At 43.8% G+C, this 18,293-nt stretch overlaps 1 protein-coding gene across 1 annotated transcript in view; it reads right to left on the bottom strand.

Moving 5' to 3' along the window:
- Positions 1-18,293, bottom strand: part of agbl4 (AGBL carboxypeptidase 4) — a gene marked incomplete at both ends in the record, with an annotated part of 551,901 nt that overhangs the window by 39,467 nt on the left and 494,141 nt on the right. The window contains 2 exons of the mRNA XM_080831844.1: positions 8,442-8,556; positions 14,810-14,899. Of these exons, the coding sequence (XP_080687970.1) occupies positions 8,442-8,556; positions 14,810-14,899 (205 nt within the window). The remainder of the gene's footprint in view (positions 1-8,441; positions 8,557-14,809; positions 14,900-18,293) is intronic.

The raw sequence follows: 18,293 nt of genomic DNA on the forward strand, positions 1-18,293 counted from the left end.
AGGTCAAGTGGAGTGCTAGCAGCGTGTGCTCCCCACAGCAGCTGATGAGTCACAGCCGGGAACTCAGAACTGAGTGTGTGTGTCTGTGTGTGTGTGTCTGTCTGCCTGTGTTTGGGGGGCGGGGGGGTGGTCCTTTGGGCCTCTACGAGACAGGGGTGTGTAGAGGAGTGTCCATGACTTTCCTGGAGGGAGGGGTGCAGGGGACAGACTGGGGCAGGGCGGGGCGGTGGGTGTCAATGCCAGTGCGTACGGCCGGGTGCAGTGGGTACGGTGGTAGCACTACACTTCGCTGAGCAGCGGCAGCGGCAGCAGCGACCGTCTGGGCGATTGATTCCCTCCTTGTGGGCGAACTCTGGGCATCTGTTCCATCCTCACGGAGGCACACACACACACACACACACACACACACACACACACACACACACACAGAGAGACGCAGAGAGAGAGAGAGAGACGGAGGGATGGAGAGAGGAAAGGAGGACGGGTGGGAAGTATCCATATCTCCTCTAGCTCTGCTGAGGTGATGATGGAGCTGATGGCTGATGGCTGTGGCTCCTGGGAGCCAACCAGCGCAGACCGTTACCGCACAGAACGACACAACCCAAAGCCGCCTGATGATGAGTGCCCTCGTTTACTTCACGCTCTCACCCCCACCGCTCCTCCTCCCCTCCTCTCCCCCTCCCCAGCTGACCTTGTGCATGAGGGGTGTGTGGGGAGGGGCCGTGATGAGGCAGCAGAGGGGATTTATCTCACACTGAGTCTGACTGTGGAAAACAGATCTGGCCCGGGCCTGGCTGGCACTGAGCGTGCTCCAGTGTGCCTGTGAGCAGTACACACAGCCCAACACCAGGTGGCAGCCACGAGCCCAGGTGAATGATCACGCAAACCCCACACCCCCTTTCCCTATATTTACATGTACACACACACACACACACACACACACACACACACACACACACACTCTCTCTCTCTTTCTTTCTCTCTCTCACACACACACACAAATCCCAAAATATTGGATCATGTGTCATGATGCAAACCCCTCCTAAAACATATTCACACACACACACACACACACACACACACTGCAGCAGACTCCTAATTGATATTCCTCAGGTCCAGTCCCCATTAAGTAAATGGCATTTTCAATCGCAAAAATATACCGCTAATCTCTGTATACCCTGCTGTCGTATCAAAGCTTATGTCATATCTGCTTCTACTGCCTTATTATTATTATTATTATTATCTACCTCTGTATCTCTCTCTGTATCTCTCTACATCTTTACCTCTCTCTCTCTCTTTTCATCTTCCTGTATCATCTATCACTCTCTGTCTTACTTTCCCTCTTTATCTCTCATCCTCTCTAACATCACAATCTTCCCCTCTATCTTTCTGTATGCCTTTGTGTGCTCTGTCTATCTATGTTCTGTGTTTATACATGTTAAGTGTCATGTCTATCAATGTGCTATGTTCATACATGTTTAGTGTTTATATGTGTATCTGGTTTATCTATGTTTTGTGTCTGACCAAGCCAGCCCGAAAAAAACATCTTAATGAAATATGTAATATTCTTTGTAAGAATTTGATGAAGCTACTCCATGCTGACCTTATTGGAGATATCTGTGCTATTTATTTTTTACAAAACATATTTCAAAAATATTGTCAACCTGCAAATCCTTGTACAAACCATCCCTGCGCTATATGCTTAACTCCTATTCTCTCAATTCCCCTGTCCCTCCCCCATTTCTCAATTCTATGTGCACCCATGGAACAGCTAGTAAACTCACCAGTATACGTATATATACAACCATGCATACACTTAACCTTATAACATGGAATGTACGTGGTTTCCATACCCCCTCTAAGCGAATCAAAATAATCAATCACCTCATGAAATTAAAGGCAGATATTTGCTTCTTACAGGAAACCCATTTAACAGACACAGAGCTACAACATCTCCATTTCAAACAATTTGACAAAATATTTTCTTCCACATTTAACAGTAAACAGAGAGGAGTCTCAATCCTTATCAACAAAAACATCCCATTCAAACTCAACTCAACCACCACAGACCCCGAAGGACGATTCATTATAATCAATATCTCAATCAATCATTTAACACTTACTCTTGTGAATGTTTATGGCCCTAACAATGATGACCCAGCTTTCTTCCATAACCTCTTCTCTCTGCTGAACAACTCAAGTAACCTCATTATAGCCGGAGACTGTAATACTGTTCTCATTCCGTCACTTGACCGCTTACATAACCATAGCAACTCACGACTTTGGCGCTCATCAGAAATAATTAAACAATACATGATTGACTATGGCCTTGGCGATAGCTGGAGAGTGAGAAACCCATCTTCAAAAGAATACTCATTTGTCTCCCCAGTCCATCAATCATCTTCGAGAATTGACTTTTTCCTGGTAAGCAACTCCTTAATCCAACATATTTCAGAAAACAATATCCATTCCATTATCATTAGCGATCACGCCCCCGTATCCTTAAATCTAGCCACCCCATCACAAACCAAACCCTCTGCAAGATGGCGCTTCAACACATCACTTTTAGAAGACCCTGACTTCACCACTCTGATCAAAAGAGAGTGGGCATCCTTTCTGGAGATTAATGACTCTCCAGATATATCCCCATCAACCCTTTGGGAAACAGGTAAGGCAGTCATGAAAGGCATAATAATCTCATACTCATCATTCAAGACAAAACTGCAACAACAGTTAGAAAATACACTAGAGGAAAAAATAAAACAGCTAAGCAATATACAGTCAACTACCCCCTCTGAAGAAACACAAATCCAACTAAGACAACTCAAAGCACAATTGGATAGTATCATAAACAAAAAAACGCAGTTCTGTATCCAACAACTGAAATACAATAAATTCCATCTCAGCAACAAAGCAGGCAAATATTTGGCAAACATGTTACAACACAAAAAAGACAAATCACTTATCCCATCTATTCTCGACTCCTCAGGCAATGCTACTCAGGACCCGCAAAAAATCAACAACATCTTCCAACAATTCTATAGTAGTCTGTACTCAGCCGGTTCTGAACCCACCCAATCAGAAATTGACAGCTTTCTAAATAAACTGGACCTCCCCTCATTAACAACAGACCAAGCAAACCATTTGGACCAACCTATCTCTCCCGAAGAACTCACCAAAGCCTTACATAGCATGCCAAACAATAAATCACCAGGACCAGATGGACTACCAGCACAGTTCTACAAACATTTTTGGGTTCTCTTTGCACCACTTTTTCTCAGACTAATCACAGACATCAAAACCTCCTCCACTATTCCGACCCACATGAATACTGCAGTCATCACTCTTGTACTAAAACCCAATAAGGACCCAACACACCCCTCTAGCTACCGTCCTCTATCATTAATCAACACTGACCTAAAAATTATCACAAAGACATTAGCTTCCAGGATAGAAACAGTCATTCCTTCACTAATTCACCCAGATCAGACAGGTTTTATTAAGAACAGACACGCATCAGATAACATCCGTAGACTCTTCAATCTCATCAGCATTGCACAAAAACAACAACAGAAAACCATAATTCTATCACTTGACGCAGAGAAAGCATTTGACAAAGTAAATTGGTCTTTTTTATTCTCTACACTCCGAAAATTTGGTTTTGGAGAGTCACTCATCCACTGGATAAGAACTGTGTATGCCTTACCAAAGGCCACAATTGTCACAAACGGGATCACCTCACCAAGCTTTACACTGCACCAAGGAACCAGACAAGGATGCCCCCTCTCCCCATCCCTTTTTGCCATCTTCATTGAACCACTTGCTGCAGCAATACGTCAAAACAGTGAAATCAAAGGAATTCATACCAACAACTCACAACACAAAGTAAGCCTGTACGCAGATGATCTCCTATTATACCTACAGACCCCACCCACATCCCTCAAAGAAACATTCAATATCATTAAAGATTTTTCAAAAATCTCACACTATACAATAAACTGGAAAAAGTCAACTATACTTCCACTGTCTGAAGACAGTTGGGACTCTGCAGCCCATGACCTCACCACTGGCAACATCAAATACTTAGGGATCACAGTTTCCCCCAGGCTGTCAGAACTGTTCAATCTTAACTATACACCTCTCCTAAAAAAAATTGAAGATGATTATAAATGCTGGAACAAGCTCCCACTCGCACTCATTGGTCGAATTGCTACAGTTAAAATGAAAACCCTCCCTCAGGTCATATACCTTTTCTCCATGATCCCCACCACCCCCACAGACAAATGGTTCAAAAATCTAGACTCTCTGACAACCCAGTTCTACTGGAAAGACAAAAAAGCAAGAATATCACTCACAACCCTACAAAATATGAAAGAACTAGGTGGACTTGAAGCACCAAATTTCCAAAATGACTTCCTGGCAAATCAACTACAATATTTACTCAAATGGACTCAACATCATACACATACTTACCCATGGCTCAACCTAGAACAATCCCTATGCTCTCCGGTTTCTATTACAGACCTCCCCTTCCTACCACAGTCAATAAAAAAAATGGATTTCTATCACAACATTACAATATCCTCAACTCTGACAGCTTGGTGGAAAGCCAACAAAATCACCAAATCCACCCTAGCACCATGCAGACTCACCCCCATTTGGCACAATCCAGACTTTAAATTGCACAATGCACCTATCTACTTCCCCAAATGGCACCAAAAAGGAATTACCCACCTCCATCATATATTCGAAAATCAACATTTCATTTCATTTTCTGCATTTACCCAGAAATATGGCGTAGGGAGAGACCAATTTCTTCAGTACCAACAGTTGAGATCTTTAGTCAAATTCAAAATGAAAATAACCAACAACACATTGCAGCCTTCTGAATTAAGTGAACAACTCTTAAAACTCAACCCAAAAAAGTTACATCTCATATCTACAAACTCATCTCGACCTCTAACCGCTCAATAACACTACCCAAAACAAAATGGGAAAACGCCCTGGCACTATCTCCCGACCCCAATTTCTGGACACAAATCTGCAGTAACATCTTTGCAATGACTACCAACACCAACCTTCAACTCATACCAGGGGCGGACTGGGACAAAAAATCGGCCCGGGCATTTTGAACCAGACCGGCCCACTAAATTCGATAACACACCTTTTTAATCTCGAATGTCTACACCAACCAGGCTTATAGCTAGCAGGGCGTCTGCCCTATAGTCTACTAAAAAATAAGAAGAAACGGGACGCCCTACTTTTAGGCAGGACGGCCTAAAGACGCCCTATTTTTCTCCCGTTTTACCTGTTAACTTCGCTGAATGTGATCAAAATTCACCGTTTCAGTCGCTTCAGTGCTTAGCGAAGTCTAAAATCATACATATGACCTGCCAATTAGAAAATACAAATAGCATTGCTGTATTTGAACTACGCCCCTGAACTTCGGGGGGGACGGGAAAACTGGAGCGTATAACGGGCTATCATAATTCGGTATCTGGACAAATTGGCATATTTTCGGAATACCAGGGTTTGGGAATACTGGGCTTTCGGAACAATTGACATGGCACCGCGCACCATTCAAACACACAACATAGAGTGTAGGCTAACGGCTGGCTGTTTCAGAGTACAGTAGGCTGAGGGCTAGCAACAGCTACAGACTTGTCTTGTATTTAGCTATGCAAACGAACTTGGCCATAGAACATAGGTTCTAAGTCAAACATATTTTAGAGACGTTTTAATTCATGATCAGTAAGCTTACCGTAGGTCGTTGTATCGTATCTCCCTGGCTGTAGCCACCAGCACTGTCATCCACGGGAGCTGATGGCAAAGTTTAGCTAAAGGTAGAAGGTGTTTGCTAAAATGATTGGACGAGACCCTAGTCACTCAAGAAGACGGCCAATGGGCCGCAGACTAGCGTGCGCGTGTCAAGCATGTCAAGGCCATGGGCCACGCTGTTTACCGTCCTAATGCATTATGTAGGCAGGTCCAAATCGAAAGGGGTTTGTGTTGGGTCAGCCCAGGGGATGTGATTGGGCCAGCCCAGTGTCAGTAGGGCCGCTGATGAACTAATTTCGTGGGCCAGCCGGTCAGACCATTATATGGGGAAAAAAATAAAAAATTAAAATTCGGGACCATCGGCCCATATTGCACCCCGGCCCAGCGGGCAAACGCCCGGTATGCCCGATGGCCAGTCCGTCCCTGACTCATACAATATAAGACCATTCACAGAACCCACTTCACCCGTAGTAAGATGCACAAAATGGGTTTTATTGACACTGACATCTGCCCACAATGTACTTCAGGGAACACAGACTCCTATCTCCACGCCACCTGGTACTGCCAACCTGTTCACTCATTTTGGACCACCGTTATTGAAACACTATCCACCATCCTGGAATGCAGAGTCCCAATGTCTCCGACACTTTGCCTTCTAGGAGACACCTCAGAAATCCCTCTCCTATCACAACATAAAATCCCAGTACTCGCCTCTCTAGCTATTGCTAAGAAAATAGTCTTTCAGAACTGGTTATCCAAAACATCCTGCCATCTCAAACACTGGTCCAATCTCTTATCAGAACACATATCAACAGAAGAAATTCATGCTAGGAAAAATAACAATATATGTGCCTTTAAAGACATCTGGAACCCTTTTAAAACCTTTCTACAAATTTAGCCGTAGCATAAACCACGTACATCCCCTACATCCCCTTCTCCCTCCCCCTTCTTAACACTCCTCTCTTTCCCCCTTTTTCCCATCCCATTGGGCTATCATATGCATAATCACAGACACACACACAAACACATACACACACATATACAACCTCAATTACACCTCTTCTCTTTCTCTTTCTAGCTTTACCCTCCCTTTCAATCGCCATTAATGCAGGCACATCTCATCCCCCTTAATTCACACATTGCAGTCACATCTCCCTTAATTCACACAGATCTCCCCCATCAACTTCTTCTCTTCCCCTGTTGACTCTTGTATACAACAATCCCACCGCAACTGGAAAATGTCCTGTGTATTTGTCTGCTTGCCTGTCTGTTGGTCTGTCCACTTGTCTGTCTTTTGTTGTGTCTTTTGGTCTGTCTGTCTGTCTGTCTGTTTTTTTTTTTTTTTTTTTTTTTTTTTCTTTTCTTTTCTCACACTGTACTAGGATGGGTGTTGTCTGAACGGCTTCAATTGTTTGAAACTACACTGGAATACAAAAAAAAAAAAAAGAATGCAAAAAAAAAGAAAGTAAATTGCATTTATGGGCAGTGGGGTATGGAGACGGTGCCAGGCTGTAGGTTGGCTCTGCAGAGCTCTGCAACAGGCTAGACCACTACTGCAATTACACTGGGCTCAACTGTCAACAAAGACCCAGAGAGAGAGAGAGAGAGAGATGGAGAGATAAAAAGAGTTAGAGACAGAGGAGAGAGAGAGAGAGAGAGATATAGAGGGAGAGACAGAGAGAGAGAGAGTGGTAGACAGAGAGAGAGAGAGAGAAATACTATGTATGTTTTGTTTTTATTTTTGGAATATTCTTTTGTTGATTTGTTGATTATTTTTATTCAACTGTTCATTTTATTTTTGTCTTTCTGTATGTGTATGTAATGTGTATGTGTTGAATCAGCTTTGGCAATAGTGTTCAAAACATTCATGCTAATAAAGCTTCTTTGAATTGAAAATTGAATTGAGAAAGAGTTAGAGACAGAGAGAAAGAGCGAGATAGAGGAGGGACAGAGAAAGAGAAAGGTAGAATGAGAGAGAGGGAGAAAGAGGTAGAAAGTGAGAAAGAGAGAGAGAGAGAGGTACAGAGAGGGAGGGAGTGAGAGAGAGGTAGAAAGTGATAAAAAGAGAGAGAGAGATGTACAGAGAGGGAGAGAGAGGGAGGGATTGAGAGAGAGAGAGAGAAATAGAGTTAGAGACAGAAAGAGAAAGAGAAAGAGCCTGGGTATAGTCTTTTCATCCAGGGAGGGAGAGAAAAAAAGACAACAAATGGGCTCAGTGGAGTCATCCCATTTCCCATGGTGCTTTGCTTCCGAGAGGTATTTCAACCAATAGTGGCGTCCTTACACAGGACTGTATCCCCACAGGTAAGTGAAATTACTTCAACAGAAGAACACTAATGTGCAGCACTTCCTGTTGGCTACTATGGCAGTGCAATGCTAACCAGCGTTTTCCTTAATACAGAGGAATAGGATCAAGTTCATGTAGATGAAAATAAAAAGGATTTTCTTAATCCAATCTTTGTTGAAGCCTGCAATCTTTGCAATAATCTTGCAATATGTAACTATCCCATACTTAAAAGAACAAAAGGCACATGAAGCACAGTTAAATTGGATATGTGCAAATGATATGTCCAGTGTGTTTGTTCAAATTGTTCCTTTTCTGTAGTCAAGCTCACAGTCGAGCTGTAGTCGAGCTGGTGTGTTTCTGCCTGGCCTTATCTTACCTGTAGTTGCCCAAATAGACTCCGTCCGGGTTGAGCATAGGAACGACTTTAAAGACCACATGATCACGCAGGATTTGGGCCACAGGATGTTCACTGACCAAGAAGTCAATAAATCCTGAAAGAAGACAAATTAAGGTCACGTCATTCCCTGGCACACAGACGCAGGATGTAAACAAAGACACTTCTTCTGTGTCTAGAATGGCAATTCAAATAGATTACTGTTTTACAATTTAAATTTGTACCACACACACACACACAAGCGCGCGTCACACACACAGACACACACACACACACATACACAGACACACACACACACACACACACACACACACACACACACACACACACACACACAGAGTCAAAGACGCTTTTAAGAAGACTACTCAAGGCCTTGCTCCTCATTGTGTTCTGTGGGACGAGAATAAAAGGACAGAGAGGGGCATTCGAAAATCAGAGAGGAAATCTGAGACATCCACCCTCAATCAATACAAATGGAATGGAGCCGGCAAGAGGATAAAACCCTGACACACACACACACACACAGGAGCTGATTAGCCCACAGCATCTTCCTCTCTGAGTCAAAGAGATAATACTATCTGGCTGAAATGAGAGACAGACAAAGAGAGAGGGACGGAGGGAGGGAGGGAGAGAGGGAGAGAGAGAGAGAGAAGGGAGGGGATGAGTGAGTGAGAGAGAAATAGAGAGATGTCAATAGTGTCAATCTGTTCAGCAATGCCTCTGTTGCCCTGGGTCGGCAGAGGATAATTGACAGGCAAACAAAAAAAGAGAGGGGAAGAGGACAGAGGAGAGAGAGAGTGGGGGAGAGAAAGAGAGAGCAGGGAAAGAGAGGGGAGAGAAAGAAAAGGAGATAGAAAGAGGTCAATGGTAGCGGTTAGCGTTTACAGCACCGCGCCAACACCCCCCCCCCCCCCCCCCCAACACACCTCTTCTCTGTCCCACTCATTAGTGCTAATGGAGGCATAACAAGCTCCTTAATTGAGTCAATGTGGCAGGAGGTTTTTTTTTTTTGGGGGGGGGGGGGGGGGGTGGTGCACAGGTATGGGCCTGGCCACACAGAGCAGCAGCTAATTGCTCACATTTCCTGGGCTTATTCATGCACATCCACACAACTGGGGAGAGAGGAGAGAGAGGAGAGGAGAGGATAGAGTAGAGAAGAGAAGGGAGGAGAGAGTGGAGTGGAGAGAGGATAAAGAGGATAAGAGAGGGGAGAGAATAGAGGAGAGGAGTGGAGTGGAAAGGAGAAGAAAGGAGAGGAGTGGAGTGGAGAGGAAAAGGAGAGAGAGGAGAGGATAGAGGAGAGAGAGGAGAGGATAGAGAGGAGTGGAGTGGAGAGAGAGGAGAAGAAAGGAGTGAGAGGAGAGGATACGAGAGGAGTGGAAAAAGAGGAGAGAGGAGAGGGTAGAGGAGAGTGAGGAGAGGAGTGGAGAGAGAGGAGAAGAAAGGAGAAGAGAGGAGTGGAGAGAGGAGAGAGGAGAGGATAGAAAGGAGATGAGAGGAGAGAATAATGAAGAGAGGGGAGAGAGGAGAGAGGAAAGGATAGATGAGAGAGAGGAGTGGAGAGAGAGGAGAAGAAAGGAGAGGGGAGCGGAGAGGAGTGGAGAGAGATGAGAGGATAGAAGAGAGAGGGCTGAGAGGAGAAGAAAAGAGGAGAGAGGAGAAGAAAGAATAGTGTAGTAGAGGAGAGGATAGGAGAGAATAAAGAAGAAAGAGGAGAGAGGTGTGGAGAGAGGAGAGGAGGAGAGAGGGATTAGAGAGGAGAGAGGAGTGGTTCCCTACTGAAGGTATCAGTCGAACAGGACAAGACTTTAGAGCATAAAGATGATATGCTGCCATGCCAGAGGATATCAGTCCAACGGGAAGAGACTTAAAAACAAACAGCATTATGAGGGTAAATGAAAGGATATGAAATAAGAAGAGACTAAATAAAGAATATCTGTCAAATAGAAACTCACAATAGTATAATGCTCATCTAAAGGATATAGTACAAATAAGGAAAGTCTGAAAGAATTATCAAGCCCTCCTAAGGGATATCAGTCGAATAAGAAAAGGCTAAAATAAAATAATATAAAAATCCCCCAAAAAGATTATGTGACAATGTTCAATAATAAAGTGCAATGACAGGCGGAAGCCCAAAGGCCTTTGTCTGTCAGCTTATGTGTCTGTCGTCCAACTCAGCTGAGGTGAGGTAGTTTAGACGCGTGCGCACACACCCACACACACACACACACACACACACACACACACACACACACACACACACACACACACCACGGCTGAGGCGAGGCAGTTTAGACGCCGGGATAAACAGACATGCAAAAACATCCAGTGTAATGACTTCCTAAATCCTCTCCCTCTCTGTGATGCCACTTTATCCCTGCTTGGCACACTACGGATATTACTGCACTTTTAATGCCCCCCCCCATTCCCCTTAGTAAAAGCGTTCACTTAACTCGCTATTATGAGGGTTGACTTGGCTGAAAGTCATCTCACTTTAGTTTCACCTTGGCCAGGCCAAACAGCCTGCATGGATTTCTGGCATTATGCACAATTTCTTGTACTTAAGGGTAGTATTAGCATAGCATAGGAAACAGAGGGTAGTATTACGGTAGCAAAGGAAACAGAGGGTAGAATTAGCATAGCATAGGAAACAGAGAGCAGTATAAGCGTAGCATAGGAAACAGAGGGTAGTATTAGCTTAGCATAGGAAACAGAGGGTAGTATTAGCATAGCATAGGAAACAGGGCAGTATAAGCGTAGCATAGGAAACAGAGGATAGTATTAGCGTAGCATAGGAAACAGGGGGTAGTATTAGCGTAGCATAGGAAACAGAGGGTAGTACAGACATTGTCCAAATACTATTATTATTAAATTAAATTTGACCTTTCTCCTGTAATGCCTCCATTTCCTAGCTAGATGGTGCATGATCTCGCAATGCATGTGTGGGACGTAGCACCATTTTCAGGGTTTGTTTACATTGCTGAGTTAGATACAGTGCTCCCTTTGTCCTGTGAGCCCTTCTGTTAAATGAGCGGATCACGGAAACGAAACGCGGAGTGGACACCAAAATACTTTTTCATTGGATTCCAATCGAAGGCTGTATGCCTGATATGCCGAGAAACTGTCTCGGTTTTCAAGGAGTACAAGCTAGCTTTGTTTATTGTTTCCATGGTATGATCTCAGAATAATTTGCTTTTCTCTGATATGCAGCACATGAAGGTAGGAGAACGGAGGGTAGAGAAAATGGTGCATGATCTTTGTCATGCATATTTTCAAATTGTGCACATGTAAAACAATATATATATGTATTTGAATGTTTATATTTCACTGCTTTAAAAATATAGAAAAGCAGGTGTTATATTTGTCTTCTCTTTAGTTTGTAGTAGTAGTAGTTTGATGTTTGTATGCTTATTATTAGGTAAAGAAGCAATATTTCGCAATTCCTATAGTGCATTGCAACGCCGTATGTAAATTACCGGTAGCACCGCTAGCGTCTGCCCCCCCCCCCCCCCCCCCCCCCCAAAAAAAAAACGTTTTTTATTTTTTTTTATTAAATGACGCGTCGACTATAAAAATCCACGTCGACCATTTTTCACAATCGACGTCGTCGATTTTGTCGACTTATTGTTGCAGCTCTATGCCGCACAGAGCCTGCGGGATGGGCAGGTCAGACCATAGGCGTAATTTACGGGGGGGTTAGAGGGGTTATAACCCCCTCAATAATCAGATCCAGCTAATATAACCCCCTCAATATCATCACACATAATTCAGATGAACAAAAAAATGAAATATGCTGAATTAATACCTTGTTTGTTTTCTTTATTAATTTAATTTGTCAGCAAGATAGTATCATGTTTTAATCATCTGTAATGTACCCCCCCCCCCCCCCCCCCCCCCCCCCGACTACTTGGTATTACCTGAACTATTTCGCGAGGTCGTTGGGAATGAATAGTAAGAGAAGACTAATGCTAACTGTACAGTTGATATGAAAAGGACACTGAAAGGCAGCCATGGCCAGACAACAATTTTTAATTGTTGGTCGTCAAAGGAGCCAAAAGCCAAAAGGAGTAAAAAGTCATGACGATAAGGAGGTAAATACCCGTATTGTTAAATTAGCTGTTATCATCCACTCTATAATCTTTGGTCTCGGGTAGCCTTTGTATGCTTGCAGTTGTGTGTGAGCGCAAACGGTCCCCGAGCACTGACCTCAAACGTGTCATGACTCACCTTTAAAAATAGTAGACATTTGACTTAATTTGAGATGTTTCAGTTCAATAACAGGTGTTTTTTCACTACCTGGATAGTTTACGCCTCCATTTAAAGTGGAAAGGGACCTTCACTTTCCCCATACAAACCCTCAGAATGAAGAGGTATCAGTGGAGAAACAAAATTATTTTCGATTGAGAGCATTATTTCACATTCAAACAGTATCGTTGATGTGCTATGTGCAGTAAAACCAGACGATCTGAATAATTCCTGATTCATGCCAGATATTTATTTCACGCTTTGTAAGAGCTAGCTAACTATGTGAACTTTATATGATTAGCATAGGCTACGTTGTAATGGCAGCGATAGACGTCCTCAAACTAAGATTCTAGAACCCACTGCCTCAAACATACTCGGTTACGGGTGGGTAAAATGCAATGTGAGTACAGAGACCAAATTGCTGTTTGCTCCCATACAGTCACACATACATTTTTTGGGGGGAATGCATTAATTTACTTAATTTACTTCATCCATTGACAGCTAGCTCCTATGGGCTAGTTCAGAGGTTACACCACTCCTTTTGAGCGTGCACTCCTGTACTGTACACACACGACAATATGTTTATTGAATTGTGCATTTGTATTGAATTGTGTGAATTTGCTGGATGTAGGTGTCAATAATACAGTGATGCAATTGATTAATCTTTAAGTTCTTGCGTGTTTTTTTCATAAGATAGACACACACAAAATCAATTAAGTGGAAGCTGCCACTGCTGACTAATGCTTAAACACTGAATTTTACTACTTTGTCATTATGGCATAAAGTCAAAAAGAAGCCAAAATCAGTAAAGGTATCGCAATGTATTTCTAATACAGGAACGGCAAATTGGCATGTCACCTTTTACACAAGAAGATGATTGATTAAATAAATAAATATGCCGCGAGTTTAACCCCCCCAATGATAGACCCAAAGTTACGCCCTTGGGTCAGACCAAGTCACAGGTTGGAACAGCTGGGGAAACATGGCAGTTAAGTGCTTGACACATAACTCTCCATAAACAGCCACGTGACTGCAAGAAGAGCCTTCTCCTCCTCTGAGTCTCCATCACCTCCTCAGGCTCTGAGTCTCCTTCACCTCCTCACGCACAGAGTCTCCTTCACCTCCTCAGGCTCTGAGTCTCCTTCTGCTCCTCAGGCTCTGAGTCTCCTTCACCTCCTCAGGCTCTGAGTCTCCTTTTCCTCCTTAGGCTCTGAGTCTCCTTCTCCTCCTCAGGCTCTGAGTGTCCTTCACCTCCTCAGGCTCTGAGTCTCCTTCACCTCCTCAGCCTCTGAGTCTCCTTTTCCTCCTTAGGCTCTGAGTCTCCTTCTCCTCCTCAGGCGGCCTGAGTCTCCTTCACCCCAAAGCCCTTTTTAGCCTCGCTCGACTCGTGTGTTTCACTGCTGTTCTATAAAGCCTATGGTGGATCGCTTGACTCGTGTGTATGCCGCACAGAGCCTGCGTGGCTGCTCTAACCTGTTAATGTAAATAATAAAGAAGTTCAAGTGAGGTAATTGGTTTGGGCGCAGGCCTCAGATGTTTTCATGATGTTTGATCAGTCACGTTACGACATGTTTTTGTATTGTTCATGTTCATGCAATTTGTTAAATTGCCTTACAAATAAATGCTTTGCTAGCTGTTAAAGGCCAAATCCTTTCATATGATGATTTTTACATGTAATTTATATTAGTTCACACAAACACTCCATCCATCTGTTCCTGGCCCGGCCCCTCTGTCAAATTTTAGAACCCATTGTGGCCCGCGAGTCAAAAAGTTTGCCCACCCCTGGGGTAGTATAAGCGTAGCATAGGAAACAGAGGGTAGTATTAGCGTAGCATAGGAAACAAATCCCTCCTGTTACAAGCTGGTGTTGGGAGAGAGGAACGAGAGAGAAGGACAGAGAGAGCATAACAGAAAAGTAGCATAAGAAAGTGTCAGAATGGATACATTGACAGAGTGATGAGAGAGAAAGAGAGATGAGAGAGAAAGAGAGATGACAGAGAAAGAGGGGTGGAGAGATAAGGGATAGGGGAGTAGAGAGTTAAGAAAGAAAGAGAAAGAGAGAGAAAAAGGGGGGGGGGGGGGGGGGGGGGAGGAGAATGACTCACCCTGGCAGATGAAGGAAGCAGGGGATTCTCCAGGGTGAACTCGAGCCGTGAGGAACACCACTTTCTTCTCCCTCTCTGGGCTGAGAAGAACTGTAAGTAAACCACACAAACACACACACACACAGATAGAGAGAGAGAGAGAGAGAGAGAGGGATGGGCAGGTCAGACCAAGTCACAGGTTGGAACAGCTGGGGAAACATGGCAGTTAAGTGCTTGACACATAACTCTCCATAAACAGCCACGTGACTGCAAGAAGAGCCTTCTCCTCCTCAGGCTCTGAGTCTCCATCACCTCCTCAGGCTCTGAGTCTCCTTCACCTCCTCAGGCTCTGAGTCTCCTTCACCTCCTCAGGCTCTGAGTCTCCTTTTCCTCCTTAGGCTCTGAGTCTCCTTCTCCTCCTCAGGCTCTGAGTGTCCTTCACCTCCTCAGGCTCTGAGTCTCCTTCACCTCCTCAGCCTCTGAGTCTCCTTTTCCTCCTTAGGCTCTGAGTCTCCTTCTCCTCCTCAGGCGGCCTGAGTCTCCTTCACCCCAAAGCCCTTTTTAGCCTCGCTCGACTCGTGTGTTTCACTGCTGTTCTATAAAGCCTATGGTGGATCGCTTGACTCGTGTGTTTCACTGCTGTTCTATAAAGCCTATGGTGGATCGCTTGACTCGTGTGTTTCACTGCTGTTCTATAAAGCCTATGGTGGACCACTCGACTTGTGTGATTCACTGCTGTTCTCTAAAGCCTATGGTGGAGATGCAATCCATCGTAGCTCAAGGTGTAGGGGGAGTGGTTCTATATTCATGCAGTCTATATGTGTTTATGGCAACACAATCAGATCCTTGCAAAATACCAGGAGTGTGTTTGATCCCTCAGGTAACAATGCCAAACCACGACCAAACAACCCTTCAGACCCTCACACACACACACAGACACACACACACACACACACACACACACACACACACACTGTAGCGAAGTAGTGGCCCCAGTGGCGGCGCCGGGGGGGGCTAGGGGGTGCTAGAGCACCCCCTAGATTGGCCATAGCACCCCCAAGAAAATAATGGTTTATTTAGGCCTATTATTGTTATTTAATTTCATTCTGAGTTCTTAATAAAATGTATTGTGTGATAATAATATTTTAATCACAAAAGAAAATAACAGATTGAAATAAACAGATTGTTCACGTAGCACGACACAGACACGTTACGCGTGAACGTGATTGTTCAATGAGTAGTAGGCTAAAAACGGCTGCATGCTACAGCGTTGGGGGTTAACGGTTGCGCAAAATTTACTCGGTGCAGTTCATGCTCCCAAAGGTTGCGCGTGTTGTCATGAGCCTGCCATTTGCCTGGCAGATAGAAAGCGGTTTCCCTAACAGAAAGTCTGAAGCTTGAAGTTCTTTTCAAACCTTTGCTTGGGTAGCACTGTTAAACTGAGCAGACATGCAGACTACATTTGAGTAATCTCATCTCGTAACATTCGTTTTCTAAAAACAATCACATAGTATTGCATGTTTTACTGTGGTAGAAAATACGTTAGCTTAATGCTAACGTATATGGAAAATCCTATAGACACTGCGCTAGGTATTAGCATCAAGTAATTCACGTTAATGTTTTTGTATGAGCCTGACATTTGCTCTGCAGATAGATAACAGGTTCCCTAACAGAAAGTCTGAAGCTTGAAGTTATTTTCAAACCTTTACTTGGGAAGCACTGTAAAACTGAGTAGACATGCAGAATATTTTAGTAACCTCATCTCGTATCATTCGTTGATAGAATGCAGGCTGCGAGGCTCGCGTAAGGGCTTACGTAAAAAATGACGCAAGTCTAGAAAAAGGGGCCGACGCACGCAAGACGTAAGAAGTCGCGCAAGGGTCGCGCAAGGGGCTTGCGCGGCCTCTTGCGCTTGCGCTTACGCTTACGTAAGGAAGCATGAATCAGCCTTAAGTAACAGTAATCCTCGCGAGCGGTCAATTCTAAGTCAAGCGTTCACAAAATCACGAAAATGGATCGGTATTTGATCCGCAAATTTCCTCGAGTTGAATAAGATGTTCAAGAGGAAGAAAAATGCAAGAGGTGTTGGATTCTGATGTAGAGGAAGAGGAAGAGGAACATCCTGGTCCAAGTCAACCCTTCACCTCTACTGAGGGCGCTGCTAGCCATGCTGCTAGCACCCTGGGTGACTTAAGCATGAACGCCCAGGATGGTCCGAAAAGACCAATATTACAAAAATGTTGTGGAAAGCTTGCGCTTCACTGCTTGTCAGGGGATCTCACAGCGAGGCCACATTGAAGATGAGGATTCAGCAAACAGGGGTAATGTCCGCGAGTTGCTATCTGTAATTGGAAAATTTGATAAAACCGTTCAGAAAAAGTTAGATAACAACCCGTCAAATGCAAAGTATGTGCACCATGACGTGCAGAATGAGATCAATGTAATGGCAGAAATAATTAGGAAACAATTAAGGGATGTTTTAAGCATAGTTTTGTGCGCACTTTTTGATCTCTTATTATTGTGGTTTCTATTGGTCTCATTCATGTTTTTATTGATTGTGACCTAAAATAATATAGCCTACACTTTTTGAAAGCATTTCTGACTCTTTGCCTTTTTAAGTTAATTCTATCTGATATTCTAATCTGCCGTCTTTAGTTAGAAGTGTATTGAACTTGGTATGTTTAGTTTAATTTGTCGCACATGGTAGTGGTGACCTGGTAGTCATCTGGCGCAAACTTAAATCCACACACTGAAGTAAGTGAAGTATTTGGGATTACGTTATCTATAACATGCTGCATCCATTTTGACCGTCGGAGATGAACGCAGCTTTGTGCGCGTCCGTCAGAAGTAGCCTAATGATAATACGATCGATTTGAATGACGCTTTTTATGTACCCCAAAGACTCATTAGAGATCAAACGTCTAAACATATGTGACGATATGGTGGGGAGGTGTTGTAGTAGAGAAAAATGAGACTCATATGCTATCACCCTAAATTCATAGCACCCTCAGTAAAACGCCGAGCAGCCCCATAGCACCACCAGAAAAAAATCTCTGGCGCCGCCACTGAGTGGCCCTGTAGAAAGAAATGTTCGGTGGGGCGCCAGACGTTTGGAGCAGTGGCGGCTGGTGATTATTTTTTTTGGTGGGGCTATTTGAGCGGGGGGTCTGGGGGTTCTCCCCCAGAAATTTTTGAATTTCGTAGATGTGATTTCCTGCATTCTGGTGCATTTTCGGGTGGCCAGCCGGAGATGCCAAATCATTCACAATGATAAATTTGTTGTTCGCTATTTCATGTAGGCCAATAAATTAAAAACGAGACGTGATGCAGAGAAGTGCTGCTCAGTTTTAAAACAGCCCCTTGCCTATACCAATAAAATAACTCAAACCAGTCAATACCAATGGTCTAAAGACAATATTAATATATCTGCCCTGTAGAAATCAACTGTTTCACAGGTAATGATAATGAACAAGTTACATGTTTATTATGGTCCATGTCCAGATAG

Source organism: Sprattus sprattus (genome assembly GCF_963457725.1).
Source record: "Sprattus sprattus genome assembly, chromosome: 2".
Lineage (NCBI taxonomy): Eukaryota > Metazoa > Chordata > Actinopteri > Clupeiformes > Clupeidae > Sprattus > Sprattus sprattus.